Source organism: Salmo salar, chromosome ssa01 (genome assembly GCF_905237065.1).
Source record: "Salmo salar chromosome ssa01, Ssal_v3.1, whole genome shotgun sequence".
In the NCBI taxonomy this organism is placed as follows: Eukaryota; Metazoa; Chordata; class Actinopteri; order Salmoniformes; family Salmonidae; genus Salmo; species Salmo salar.
In genome coordinates, this window is record NC_059442.1 from 5,165,929 (window position 1) to 5,182,169 (window position 16,241).

Sequence of the window (16,241 nt, forward strand, 5' to 3'; positions counted from 1 at the left end):
TCTCCACCCCACTCTCTCTGCTCTACTCTCCACCCCACTCTCTCTGCTCTACTCTCCAACCCCACTCTCTCTGCTCTACTCTCCAACCCCACTCTCTCTGCTCTACTCTCCAACCCCACTCTCTCTGCTCTACTCTCCAACCCCACACTCTCTGCTCTACTCTCCACCCCACTCTCTCTGCTCTACTCTCCACCCCACTCTCTCTGCTCTACTCTCCACCCCACTCTCTCTGCTCTACTCTCCACCCTACTCTCTCTGCTCTACTCTCCACCCCACTCTCTCTGCTCTACTCTCCACCCCACTATCTCTGCTCTACTCTCCACCCTACCCTCTATGTTATAGTCTCTATTCTTCCTCACAATGCCAGGCCCGCTGTTGTGGCTGCAGGTGTCCCACATGGCACTATATAGGAAACAAGGGGTGTGTCTGCAGACTACAGGCTGGGGCTTCCTCATGTACCGGAGTAGTTCTGTGGGTCTAGACGGATGGGCTTTAGTACAATGAACCGTAATATGAGAAGTAGGCTAAAGTCATTCAATTAACTGACAATGGAATTCAAATCAGATCTAGGGCTAATTTCATTTACATTTTGGCATGTTTTTCTAGATTTAGAAGAAAAAGCAGCATTTATAAAGCAAACATTATCCCGTAGGACAAGCGCAGGAATTTTTTTCTTCAGAATATTGACAAAATATATATATTTGAAGGGGGTTAGCCATCAGTTGAAGAGTTGATAAGCCACTGACAGAGTTGACAACAGATACTCAAAACAGACATATTTTTGCCTCAAAATAAAAGTTCAATACAAACATTTGTAATATGGAAAATTATTAATTTGACAAATTTGACCAAAAAAAAAAAAAAATGTTTATTCTTCATTCAAGTAGAAAACACAGCAACTTAGTTTTTACGTAGTTTCTTTATGACTCTAAAACCTAATTAAAATGTAACATATTTGAACCTGAATCGTATCTTAATCTATCAGGCAGATGAAGTTGACAGTTTATGGTTGTTGTGAACATGGGGATTCCTTTTAATGCAGTGGGCTAAATCAGGGTCACACAGAGTGTTTATTGGTAGTCTTAAACAAATCTACTTTGAAACAAAAGTCTACACCTCACACACATGGTTATGGGCTTTAATAAAAGAAGACACCTGTACCATGTCAGATATAGAGTTGAAATGTATTACATTTAGAGTTTGCATCCCAATATTACACTTTATACACAGTTGAAGTCAGAAGTTTACATACACCTTAGCCAAATACATTTAAACTCAGTTTTCCCACAATTCCTGACATTTAATTCTAGTTAAAAATTCCCTGTCTTAGGTCAGTTAAGATCACCACTTTATTTTAAGAATGTGAAATGTCAGAATAATAGTAGAGAGAATTATTTATTTCAGCTTTTATTTCTTTCATCACATTCCCAGTGGGTCAGAAGTTTACATACACTCAATTAGTATTTAGTAGCATTGCCTTTAAATTGTTTAACTTGGGTCAAACGTTTCGGGTAGCCTTCCACAAGCTTCCCACAATAAGTTGGGTGAATTTTGGCCCATTCCTCCTGACAGAGCTGGTGTAACTGAGTCAGGTTTGTAGGCCTCCTTGCTCGCACACGCTTTTTCAGTTCTGCCCACAAATTTTCTATAGGATTGAGGTCAGGGCTTTGTGATGGCCACTCCAATACCTTGACTTTGTTGTCCTTAAGCCGTTTTGGATATAGATTCACTTTGTACCTGTTTCCTCCAGCATCTTCACAAGTTCCTTTGCTGTTGTTCTGGGATTGATTTGCACTTTTCACACCAAAGTACGTTCATCTCTAGGAGACAGAACTTGTCTCCTTCCTGAGCGGTATGACGGCTACATGGTCCCTTGCGTACTATTGTTTGTACATATGAACGTGGTACCTTCAGGCGTTTGAAAATTGCTACCAAGGATGAACCAGACTTGTGGAGGTCAATAATTTTTTTTCTGAGGTCTTGGCTGATTTATTTTGATTTTCCCATGATGTCAAGCAAAGAGGCACTGAGTTTGAAGGTAGGCCTTGAAATACATTCACAGGTACACCTCCAAATGACTCAAATGGTGTCAATTAGCCTGTCAGAAGCTTCTAAAGCCATGACATCATTTTCTGGAATTTTCCAAGCTGTTTAAAGGCACAGTCAACTTAGTGTATGTAAACTTCTGACCCACTGGAATTGTGATACAGTGAATTATAAGTGAAATAATCTATCTGTAAACAATTGTTGGAAAAATTACTTGTGTCATGCACAAAGTAGATGTCCTAACCGACTTGCCAAAAATATAGTTTGTTAACACGAAATTTGTGGATTCGATGAAAAACGAGTTTTAATGACTCCAACCTAAGTGTATGTAAACTTACGACTTCAACTGTACATCGCAGAAAACTGAAATATAACAAAACCGTTTGACATAAACACTGTTTTTTTTCAATGTTAATTTTTTTTTACAAAAAATAATGAATTATGAAATTATGAAAAATATGAATAACATTCCACCCATGAGACCAAAGAGGGCCTTTTGGTCATTGACTGCAGGAAAGGGATCTATCAACAGTAGAGGACATTCCAGATGTCACATCCTGACCATAGTAAGCTGTTATTTTCTATGGTAGAGTAGGTCAGGGCGTGACGGGGGGGGGTTATTCTATGTGTCCTATTTCTATGTTCTTAGGTTCTAGTTTTTGTATTTCTATGTTGGTTTTGTTTGGGATGATCTCCAATTAGAGGCAGCTGGTCTTCGTTGTCTCTAATTGGAGATCATACTTTAGTAGGGGTTTTTCTTCCTGGGTTTTGTGGGTGATTATTTTTGAGTAGTGTTTGTTTCTCCTCTGCGTCACGGTTTGTTGTTTTGTCTATTCAGTTATTTGATGTATTGCATAGTTTCACAGAGTAAATAAAAATGTGCAACTACACACACGCTGCAGCTTGGTCCTCTCCTCTTGACAGCCGTGACACCAGACCATGAGTGGTCTTGTTGCACTAGATGTAATGAGGACATGAACAAGGGTTCCTTATGGTATAGGTGACCCTGCTCATTCCTGATTCATTTAGGATTTTAGACCAATCTGACTGTTGACCAAATTAACAGACACATCTTTTAGGAGTAACAGTTTTTGAGAGAAATATTATTTAAAGTCACAGAGGACTAATTGCAAGAAGCTATATATACATTTATTTCAGTTAATGTCCATTATTGCTAGTTTTTTTTTTTATCTTAAAAACTTTTTTGGAGAGTTTGCAATTGGGATCCTTTGCTCCAGACCAGGGCATTTCCAGGCATAGAGTCGACATGGAAATGAATAATATTGAAAGTATTTAGAAAATTCCCCAAAACAAATATTTTCCTTATAAAATTCCACTAAAATTGTAAGCTCAAATAATGCAAAAAAAATTTTGTTAATTAAATGAAGAAAAAAAATCTTTGTTTCCTTGCCGGACTAGGATTGTCCCGACTTTCAAGAATCCTTGATAAAAATCTTTCCTGCTATTCTACACATTTTGTCATGAGGCTGAGAGAAAATGTTGCGGCTTTAAAGTGAATTTCCTGTAAATAATTCATGGCTTATGAGGTGTTCATATGCTATTTAGGGGGCCCGACTTCCAGGGGTTGGGGCCCCCAAAGCTCATGGGCCCCTTCGCCTTGTGGGGGGGGGCTCTGCCAGTGCTCACCAGGTAAACAACAACCTAATAAAGTGTAACTTTATGTAGTGTGGGGATGCCCCCTGGACGTGGGCTTACGTACATTAACAGCGTGTATCTGGGATAGACCCGTTATTGGCTTGTCATCCCAAAACAGTCTAACACAACAAAGGGAACGGGGCTAACCGCAAGCCAACGGGAGAGGAGAATCTGCCTATGTTGACTGGAAGTAGCCAATAGGAAGGCATGGACTGAGCATGGGACAAAATCCTGTATAATAGGCTTGGGGTTAGGGGATCCTGCAGGGCTAACACACACACACACACACACACACACACACACACACACACACACACACACACACACACACACACACACACACACACACACACACTTTCTACAACTCTCATTGTTGTCTGTATCAATGCTCATCTAACTGGGTATCATTGAGGTTCTCCTAACATTTTTCCTACCACTTAGAAAATACTTGGCTGACGAGTGTGAGGTGTCATGTGCAACCTCATAGCCGTGGGAAGGGTTGCTGGAGGTGCTGAAGCCCTCCCTGGTTGTGAGGTGGTAAAACTGCAGAAAATGTGTAAGAATTTGTGTTGTTGCAATACAAAACGATAAAATAATTTTTTCAAATGCATTATTAATATATATGTTAATGGTATTGGGGTAAAGGAGAGGGGTAAAAATAGGATATTTATATATGGGCCCCATTCTGCATGGAGAGATCTCAGCTCTGTTTTGGGCCCCATTCTGCATGGAGAGATCTCAGCTCTGTTTTGGGCCCCATTCTGCATGGAGAGATCTCAGCTCTGTTTTGGGCCCCATTCTGCATGGAGAGATCTCAGCTCTGTTTTGGGCCCCATTCTGCATGGAGAGATCTCAGCTCTGTTTTGGGCCCCATTCTGCATGGAGAGATCTCAGCTCTGTTTTGGGCCCCATTCTGCATGCTTTTTGGCCCCTGCATGGAGAGATCTCAGTTATGTTTTGGGCCCCATTCTGCATGGAGAGATCTCAGTTCTGTTTTGGGCCCCATTCTGCATGGAGAGATCTCAGCTCTGTTTTGGGCCCCATTCTGCATGGAGAGATCTCAGCTCTGTTTTGGGCGATCTCAGCTCTGTTTTGGGACCCATTCTGCATGGAGAGATCTCAGCTCTGTTTTGGGCCCCATTCTGCATGGAGAGATCTCAGCTCTGTTTTGGGCCCCATTCTGCATGGAGAGATCTCAGCTCTGTTTTGGGCCCCATTCTGCATGGAGAGATCTCAGCTCTGTTTTGGGCCCCATTCTGCATGGAGAGATCTCAGCTCTGTTTTGGGCCCCATTCTGCATCCTGCATGGAGAGATCTCAGTTATGTTTTGGGCCCCATTCTGCATGGAGAGATCTCAGCTCTGTTTTGGGCCCCATTCTGCATGGAGAGATCTCAGCTCTGTTTTGGGACCCATTCTGCATGGAGAGATCTCAGCTCTGTTTTGGGCCCCATTCTGCATGGAGAGATCTCAGCTCTGTTTTGGGCCCCATTCTGCATCCTGCATGGAGAGATCTCAGTTATGTTTTGGGCCCCATTCTGCATGGAGAGATCTCAGCTCTGTTTTGGGCCCCATTCTGCATGGAGAGATCTCAGTTCTGTTTTGGGCCCCATTCTGCATGGAGAGATCTCAGCTCTGTTTTGGGCCCCATTCTGCATGGAGAGATCTCAGCTCTGTTTTGGGCCCCATTCTGCATGGAGAGATCTCAGCTCTGTTTTGGGCCCCATTCTGCATGGAGAGATCTCAGCTCTGTTTTGGGCCCCATTCTGCATCCTCTGGAGAGATCTCAGTTCTGTTTTGGGCCCCATTCTGCATGGAGAGATCTCAGCTCTGTTTTGGGCGTTGGGCCCCATTCTGCATGGAGAGATCTCAGCTCTGTTTTGGGCCCCATTCTGCATGGAGAGATCTCAGCTCTGTTTTGGGCCCCATTCTGCATGGAGAGATCTCAGCTCTGTTTTGGGCCCCATTCTGCATCCTGCATGGAGAGATCTCAGTTCTGTTTTGGGCCCCATTCTGCATGGAGAGATCTCAGCTCTGTTTTGGGCCCCATTCTGCATGGAGAGATCTCAGCTCTGTTTTGGGCCCCATTCTGCATGGAGAGATCTCAGCTCTGTTTTGGGCCCCATTCTGCATCGGAGAGCTCTCAGCTCTGTTTTGGGCCCCATTCTGCATCCGCATGGAGAGATCTCAGCTCTGTTTTGGGCCCCATTCTGCATGGAGAGATCTCAGCTCTGTTTTGGGCCCCATTCTGCATGGAGAGATCTCAGCTCTGTTTTGGGCCCCATTCTGCATGGAGAGATCTCAGCTCTGTTTTGGGCCCCATTCTGCATGGAGAGATCTCAGCTCTGTTTTGGGCCCCATTCTGCATGGAGAGATCTCAGTTCTGTTTTGGGCCCCATTCTGCATGGAGAGATCTCAGTTCTGTTTTGGGCCCCATTCTGCATGGAGAGATCTCAGCTCTGTTTTGGGCCCCATTCTGCATGGAGAGATCTCAGCTCTGTTTTGGGCCCCATTCTGCATCTGCAGGAGAGATCTCAGCTCTGTTTTGGGCCCCATTCTGCATGGAGAGATCTCAGCTCTGTTTTGGGCCCCATTCTGCATGGAGAGATCTCAGCTCTGTTTTTGGGCCCCATTCTACATGGAGATATCTCAGCTCTGTTTTGGGCCCCATTCTGCATGGAGAGATCTCAGCTCTGTTTTGGGCCCCATTCTGCATGGAGAGATCTCAGCTCTGTTTTGGGCCCCATTCTGCCTGGAGAGATCTCAGTTCTGTTTTGGGACCCATTCTGCATGGAGAGATCTCAGCTCTGTTTTGGGCCCCATTCTGCATGGAGAGATCTCAGCTCTGTTTTGGGCCCCATTCTGCATGGAGAGATCTCAGCTCTGTTTTGGGCCCCATTCTGCATGGAGAGATCTCAGCTCTGTTTTGGGCCCCATTCTGCATGGAGAGCTCTCAGCTCTGTTTTGGGTCCCATTCTGCATGGAGAGATCTCAGCTCTGTTTTGGGCCCCATTCTGTATGGAGAGCTCTCAGCTCTGTTTTGGGCCCCATTCTGTATGGAGAGCTCTCAGCTCTTGTTCTGTAAGTGGTGCCCTCATGATATGCTCTCATCTATTCAGTTGTGGGGGTTTGGAGTCAGACACGCTCTGCTGTATGATAGACAGTTTAGTTTGAGTTGAGTTGGGTCTCTCCCTCTCTGTCTGTCCCTCTCCCCTCTATCTCTCTCCCTCTACTCTTCTCCTTGTGGTGGATAGTGATCTGGAGCACTGGCTTCCTGTTAAGGCTAGGGCTGGTTTCAAGGTTTTACTGCTAACCTACAAAGCATTACATGGACTTGCTCCTATCTATCATTCCGATTTGGTCCTGCCGTACATACCTACACGTACGCTACGGTCACAAGACGCAGGCCTCCTTATTGTCCCTAGAATTTCTAAGCAAACAGCTGGAGGCAGGGATTTCTCCTATAGAGCTCAATTTTTATGGAATGGTCTGCCTGTCCATGTGAGAGACGCAGACTCGGTCTAAACCTTTAAGTCTTTATTGAAGACTCATTTCTTCAGTAGGTCCTATGATTGAGTGTAGTGATTGAGTGGGGTTATATCCTACCTGTTTGGCCCTGTCCGGGGGGTTTCATCGGATGGGGCCACAGTGTCTCCTGACCCCTCCTGTCTCAGCCTCCAGTATTTTTGCTGCAGTAGTTTATGTGTCGGGGGGCTAGGGTCAGTCTGTCACATCTGGAGTATTTCTCTTGTCTTTTCCGGTGTCCTGTGTGAATTTAAATATGCTGTCTCTAATTCTTTCTTTCTTTCTTTCTTTCTTTCTTTCTTTCTCTCTTTCTTTCTTTCTCTCTCTCGGAGGACCTGAGCCCTAGGACCATGCCTCAGGACTACCTGGCTTGATGACTCCTTGCTGTCCCGAGTTCACTTGGCCGTGCTGCTGCTCCAGTTCCAACTGTTCTGCCTGCAGCTATGGAACCCTGACCTGTTCACCGGACGTGCTACCTGTCCCAGACCTGCTGTTTTCAACTCTCTAGAGACAGCAGGAGCGGTAGAGATACTCTCAAAGATCGGCTATGAAAAAGCCAACTGACACTTACTCTTGTGTTACTGACTTGTTGCACCCTCGACAACTACTATGATTATTATTATTTGACCATGCTGGTCATTTATGAACATTTGAACATCTTGGCCATGTGCTGTTATAATCTCCACCCGGCACAGCCAGAAGAGGACTTGCCACCCCTCATAGCCTGGTTCCTCTCTAGGTTTCTTCCTAGGTTTTGGCCTTTCTAGGGAGTTTTTCCTAGCCACCGTGCTTCTACACCTGCATTGCTTGCTGTTTGGGGTTTTAGGCTGGGTTTCTGTACAGCACTTTGAGATATCAGCTGATGTAAGAAGGGCTATATAAATACATTTGATTTGATTTTGATTTAGTCTGGCCCAGGGGTGTGAAGGTGAATGGAAAGGCACTGGAGCGACGAACCACCCTTGCTTTCTCTGCCAGGCCGGTTCCCCTCTCTCCACTGCGATTCTCTGCCTCAAACCCTATTTCGGGGGCTCGGTCACTGGCTTACTGGTGCACTTCCATGCTGTCCCTAGGAGGGGTGCGTCACTTGAGTGGGTTGAGTCTCTGACGTGATCTTCCTGTCCGGGTTGGCGCCCCCCTCGGGTTCGTGCAGTGGGGGAGATCGTTGTGGGCTATACTCGGCCTTGTCTCAGGATAGTAAGTTGGTGGTTGAAGATATCCCTCTAGTGGTGTGGGTACTGTGCTTTGGCAAAGTGGGTGGGGTTATATCCTGCCTGTTTGGCCCTGTCCGGGGGTATAGTCGGATGGGGCCACAGTGTCTCCCGACCCCTCCCGTCTCAGCCTCCAGTATTTATGCTGCAGTAGTTTGTTGTGTCGGGGGGCTAGGGTCAGTCTGTTATATCTGGAGTATTTCTCCTGTCTTATCCGGTGTTCTGTGTGAATTTAAGTATGCTCCCTCTAATTCTCTCTCTCATGCCTCAGGACTACCTGGTCTGATGACATCTGGCTGTCCACAGTCCACCTGGTCGTGCTGCTGCTCCAATTTCAACTGTTCTGCCTGCGGCTATGGAACCCTGACCTGTTCACCGGACATGCTACCTGTCCCAGACCTGCTGTTTTCAACCCTCTCTCTCTACCACACCTGCTGTCTCTAACTCTGAATAATCGGCTATGAAAAGCCAACTGACATTTACTCCTGAGGTGCTGACCTGTGTCACCCTCTACAACCACTGTGATTATTATTATCTGTCCCTGCTGGTCATCTATGAACGTTTGAACATCTTGGCCATGTACTCTTATAATCTCCACCCTATCACAGCCTGAAGAGGACTGGCCACCCCTCAGAGCCTGGTTCCTCTCTAAGTTTCTTCCTAGGTTCTGGCCTTTCTAGGGAGTTTTTCCCTGGCCACCGTGCTCCTACATCTGCATTGCTTGCTGTTTGGTGTTTTAAGCTGCGTTTCTGTATAGCACTTTGTGACATTGGCTGATGTAAGAAGGGCTTTATAAATACATTTGATTGATTGATTAATTCTATTTTCTATTAGTTAATAATTCTAAAACTTGGAGAAAAGGGAACGGGACCAATATCAAATAAGGAACGTGGCATTCTCTCTCCCTGGCCTCGAAGGCCTGCTCCTGCCCATGTCAAAGAGGTAGAATACCAGCCCAGTTGTCTAACGCAGGCCCAGCGAGTGGCGCTTTCCACCTGATGGTGCTGGATCGAGGTGAGCGCTTTTCTCTCGCGACGGATCACATAACTGTCCATTTGTGCTCCGTTTTAATAGGCACAACGTTGTGTTTCCTAATTTAGTTACAACACTCCTCTAGTTCTCTCTCCCTCCCTCACACACACACACACACACACACACACGTTGTAATTATGCAGCACAGATGTGCGCAGTTTTGCAAACACTCATGAGTTAAATTAACTTAGGCGGCAGTGACTACTGTTATCCAATCTTAACCTATGCTTAGGCTACTCCCCTCCCCGCGGTCAGAACCCCCCAACTCAAAACATCTTCCCATGGCTATGTGCAACACAAGTGATTCATTGAATGTTATGCCCATGTTATTACTATGTTATTACTATGTTACTACTATGTTACTACTATGTTACTACTATGTTACTACTATGTTATTACTATGTTACTACTATGTTATTACTATGTTATTACTATGTTACTACTATGTTACTACTATGTTACTACTATGTTACTACTATGTTACTACTATGTTACTATGTTACTACTATGTTATTACTATGTTACTACTATGTTACTACTATGTTATTACTATGTTACTACTATGTTATTACTGTGTTATTACTATGTTACTACTATGTTATTACTATGTTACTACTATGTTACTACTATGTTACTACTATGTTACTACTATGTTACTACTATGTTATTACTATGTTACTACTATGTTATTACTGTGTTATTACTATGTTACTACTATGTTATTACTATGTTACTACTATGTTACTATGTTACTACTATGTTACTACTATGTTATTACTATGTTACTACTATGTTATTACTATGTTACTACTATGTTACTATGTTATTACTATGTTACTATGTTACTACTATGTTATTACTATGTTACTACTGTGTTATTACTATGTTACTACTATGTTATTACTATGTTACTACTATGTTACTACTATGTTATTATTATGTTACTACTATGTTACTACTATGTTACTATGTTACTACTATGCTATTACTATGTTATTATTATGTTACTATGTTACTATGTTACTACTATGCTATTACTATGTTATTACTATGTTACTATGTTACTACTATGCTATTACTATGTTATTATTATGTTACTATGTTACTATGTTACTACTATGCTATTACTATGTTATTACTATGTTACTATGTTACTACTATGTTACTACTGTGTTATTACTATGTTACTACTATGTTACTATGTTACTACTATGTTACTACTGTGTTATTACTATGTTACTACTATGTTACTATGTTACTACTATGTTACTACTGTGTTATTACTATGTTATTACTATGTTACTATGTTACTACTATGCTATTACTATGTTATTATTATGTTACTACTATGTTACTACTATGTTACTATGTTACTACTATGCTATTACTATGTTATTACTATGTTACTACTATGTTACTACTATGTTATTACTATGTTACTATGTTACTACTATGTTACTACTGTGTTATTACTATGTTACTACTATGTTACTACTATGCTATTACTATGTTATTATTATGTTACTACTATGTTACTACTATGTTATTACTATGTTACTACTATGTTACTATGTTATTACTATGTTACTACTATGTTACTACTATGTTACTACTATGTTACTATGTTACTACTATGTTACTACTATGTTACTACTATGCTATTACTATGTTATTATTATGTTACTACTATGTTACTACTATGTTACTACTATGTTATTACTATGTTTTTACTATGTTACTACTATGTTACTACTATGTTACTATGTTACTACTATGTTACTACTATGTTATTACTGTGTTATTACTATGTTATTACTATGTTACTACTATGTTACTACTATGTTATTACTATGTACTACTATGTTACTACTATGTTACTACTATGTTATTACTATGTTATTACTATGTTACTACTATGTTACTACTATGTTATTACTATGTTATTACTATGTTACTACTATGTTACTACTATGTTACTATGTTACTATGTTATTACTATGTTATTACTATGTTACTATGTTACTACTATGTTACTACTATGTTATTACTATGTTATTATTATGTTACTATGTTACTATGTTACTACTATGCTATTACTATGTTATTATTATGTTACTACTATGTTACTACTATGTTACTATGTTACTACTATGCTATTACTATGTTATTACTATGTTACTACTATGTTACTACTATGTTATTACTATGTTACTATGTTACTACTATGTTACTACTGTGTTATTACTATGTTACTACTATGTTACTACTATGCTATTACTATGTTATTATTATGTTACTACTATGTTACTACTATGTTACTACTATGTTACTATGTTATTACTATGTTACTACTATGTTACTACTATGTTACTACTATGTTACTATGTTACTACTATGTTACTACTATGTTACTACTATGCTATTACTATGTTATTATTATGTTACTACTATGTTACTACTATGTTACTACTATGTTATTACTATGTTTTTACTATGTTACTACTATGTTACTACTATGTTACTATGTTACTACTATGTTACTACTATGTTATTACTGTGTTATTACTATGTTATTACTATGTTACTACTATGTTACTACTATGTTATTACTATGTACTACTATGTTACTACTATGTTACTACTATGTTATTACTATGTTATTACTATGTTACTACTATGTTACTACTATGTTATTACTATGTTATTACTATGTTACTACTATGTTACTACTATGTTACTATGTTACTACTATGTTACTACTATGTTACTACTATGTTACTATGTTACTACTATGTACTACTATGTTACTACTATGTTACTACTATGTTATTACTATGTACTACTATGTTACTACTATGTTACTACTATGTTACTACTATGTTATTACTATGTTGTTGCCATGTTACTGCCATTTTAATACTGTTAATACTATGTAATTACTATGTTACATCTATGTTACTACTATGTTATTACCATGTTACTACTACATTATTACTATGTTATTACTACGTTATATCTACATTACTACATGTTACTACCATGTTACTACCATGTTATTGCCATGTTATTACTGCGTTATATCTACGTTATTACCATGTTACTGCCATGTTATTACCATGTTATTACCACTATGTTACTACTATGTTATTACCATGTTACTACCACGGTATTACCATGTTATTACTACATTACTACTATGTTATTACTATGTTACTACTATGTTACTACCATGCTACTACAACGTTATTACCATGTTACTACATGTTACTACTATGTTATTACTGTTACTACCACGTTATTACTACATTACTACTATGTTATTACTATGTTATTACTACTATGTTATTACTACATTACTACTGTTACTAGTATGTTATTACTATGTTATTACTACATTACTACTATGTTATTACTACTTGTTATTACTACATTACTACTATGTTATTACTACATTACTACTATGTTATTACTATGTTATTACTATGTTATTTCAATATCACGTATATTAACATTCTCTTACTGTTGCTAGACTTGAGGTCTCTGTGTATGACGGGGACGATGGCCTGACAGTGGAGGTAGTGCATGGCACGGGCGATCTGCACGGCCCAGTCTACCAGGGTGCATGGTGGGATACGTTTCCCCGACAGGGCTCGGTTCAGCGGTCCTCCCCGGGCAAACTCCATCACTAGGCACAGTGTCGGCTCCTGGAGACACACCTGTTAAACGAGAGGAGTGGAAATGAACCAAATCAGGAATCAGTACAGTACATCGTATCATTATAAGCTGAAATGATCGATTTTACACGTCTAAAACATACAGGAATGATGATTATTAGGGTTCAGAAAAAAATGCAATACATGTTTATTATTCTTATTATAATGCCATGCGTGGGTCTTCAACAACACAGGTATATGTCTTCATCATCACAGGTATATGTCTTCATCAATACAGGTATATGTCTTCATCATCACAGGTATATGTCTTCATCAATACAGGTATATGTCTTCATCAATACAGGTATAGGTCTTCATCAATACAGGTATATGTCTTCATCAATACAGGTATATGTCTTCATCAATACAGGTGTGTCTTCATCAATACAGGTATATGTCTTCATCAACACAGGTATATGTCTTCATCAATACAGGTATATGTCTTCATCAATACAGGTATATGTCTTCATCAATACAGGTATATGTCTTCATCAATACAGGTGTGTCTTCATCAATACAGGTATATGTCTTCATCAACACAGGTATATGTCTTCATCAATACAGGTATATGTCTTCATCAATACAGGTATATGTCTTCATCAACACAGGTATATGCATCTCCAGGTGCACCTAAACATACACCTGGGTTAGAAGATTTACACCTGGGTTTGAAGACGTACACCTGGGTTAGAAGATTTACACCTGGATTAGAAGACGTACACCTGGATTAGAAGACTTACACCTGGATTAGAAGACGTACACCTGGATTAGAAGATTTACACCTGGATTAGAAGACGTACACCTGGGTTAGAAAATGTACACCTGGGTTAGAAGACGTACACCTGGGTTAGAAGATTTACACCTGGATTAGAAGACGTACACCTGGGTTAGAAAATGTACACCTGGGTTAGAAGACGTACACCTGGGTTAGAAGATTTACACCTGGATTAGAAGACGTACACCTGGATTAGAAGACGTACACCTGGATTAGAAGACGTACACCTGGGTTAGAAGATTTACACCTGGATTAGAAGACGTACACCTGGGTTAGAAGACGTACACCTGGGTTAGAAGATTTACACCTGGATTAGAAGACGTACACCTGGGTTAGAAAATGTACACCTGGATTAGAAGACGTACACCTGGGTTAGAAGATTTACACCTGGATTAGAAGACGTACACCTGGGTTAGAAAACGTACACCTGGGTTAGAAGACGTACACCTGGGTTAGAAGACTTACACCTGGGTTAGAAAACGTACACCTGGATTAGAAGATTTACACCTGGATTAGAAGACGTACACCTGGGTTAGAAGACGTACACCTGGGTTAGAAGACGTACACCTGGATTAGAAGATTTACACCTGGATTAGAAGACGTACACCTGGATTAGAAGATTTACACCTGGATTAGAAGACGTACACCTGGGTTAGAAGACGTACACCTGGGTTAGAAGACGTACACCTGGGTTAGAAGACGTACACCTGGGTTAGAAGACGTACACCTGGGTTAGAAAATGTACACCTGGATTAGAAAATGTACACCTGGATTAGAAAATGTACACCTGGATTAGAAGATGTACACCTGGGTTAGAAGACGTACACCTGGGTTAGAAGACGTACACCTGGGTTAGAAGACGTACACCTGGGTTAGAAGACGTACACCTGGGTTAGAAGACGTACACCTGGGTTAGAAGACGTAGGGCTGCATCCCAAATGTCACCCTATTCCCTTCATAGAGCACTACTTTAGACCAGGGCCCATTCCCTATAGAGTGCACTACCTTTGATTAGGGCCCATTCCCTATAGAGTGCACTACTTTTGATCAGGGCCCATTCCCTGTATAGTGCACTACTTCTGACCAGGTCCCATAGGGAGACTCATTTATCCACATGTCCCATGGCCATGATTCTTATCAGCAGGGATCTCATATCTCATCCCTCCATCCCCCAGTAGTGCCATGATATTAGGGTGGTGCAGCAAGATTCTTACCCCCAGTAGGGCCATGATATTAGGGTGATATAGCAGGATTCTTACCCCCAGTAGGGCCATGATATTGGGGTGGTACAGCAGGATTCTTACCCCCAGTAGGGCCATGATATTGGGGTGATACAGCAGGATTCTTACCCCCAGTAGGGCCATGATATTGGGGTGGTGCAGCAAGATTCTTACCCCCAGTAGGGCCATGATATTGGGGTGAAACAGCAGGATTCTTACCCCCAGTAGGGCCATGATATTGGGGTGATACAGCAGGATTCTTACCCCCAGTAGGGCCATGATATTGGGGTAATACAGCAGGATTCTTACCCCCAGTAGGGCCATGATATTGGGGTAATACAGCAGGATTCTTACCCCCAGTAGGGCTATGACATTGAGGTGGTGCAGCAAGATCCTTACCCCCAGTAGGGCTATGACATTGGGGTGGTGCAGCAGGATTCTTACCCCCAGTAGGGCCATGATATTGGAGTGAAACAGCAGGATTCTTACCCCCAGTAGGGCTATGACATTGGGGTGGTGCAGCAGGATTCTTACCCCCAGTAGGGCCATGATATTGGGGTGATACAGCAGGATTCTTACCCCCAGTAGAGCCATGATGTTGGGGTGGTGCAGCAAGATTCTTACCCCCAGTAGGGCCATGATATTGGGGTGAAACAGCAGGATTCTTACCCCCAGTAGGGCCATGATGTTGGGGTGGTGCAGCATTGCAAACAGCTTAGCCTCCTGACGAACGCTCTCTAGGATCTGTCCCTCCTCCTCATCGGGGTCGCGCCTCGCAGCCTTCACCGCCACTTCCGCCCCCCGCCACATGGCACGGTACACCTTCCCAAAACCACCGACCCCGATGATCTCCTCCAGGGTCAGCTCCGAGAAGTCAACCTCCAGAACTGAAGGAGAGAGGCAACAGGGTATGAGAAGGAACAGGGCATGAGAAGGAACAGGGTATGAAGGAACAGGGTATGATGGAACAGGGCATGATGGAACAGGGCATGAGAAGGAACAGGGTATGAGAAGGAACAGGGCATGAGAAGGAACAGGGTATGAAGGAACAGGGTATGAAGGAAC

General features: G+C 41.7%; 1 protein-coding gene across 1 annotated transcript in view; it reads right to left on the reverse strand.

Moving 5' to 3' along the window:
- The window catches only part of map3k9 (mitogen-activated protein kinase kinase kinase 9), a 50,284-nt gene that overhangs the window by 27,688 nt on the left and 6,355 nt on the right, over positions 1-16,241 (reverse strand). The window contains exons 2-3 of the mRNA XM_014192389.2: positions 15,846-16,063; positions 12,989-13,184 (exon numbers count right to left, since the gene is read on the reverse strand). Of these exons, the coding sequence (XP_014047864.1) occupies positions 12,989-13,184; positions 15,846-16,063 (414 nt within the window). The remainder of the gene's footprint in view (positions 1-12,988; positions 13,185-15,845; positions 16,064-16,241) is intronic.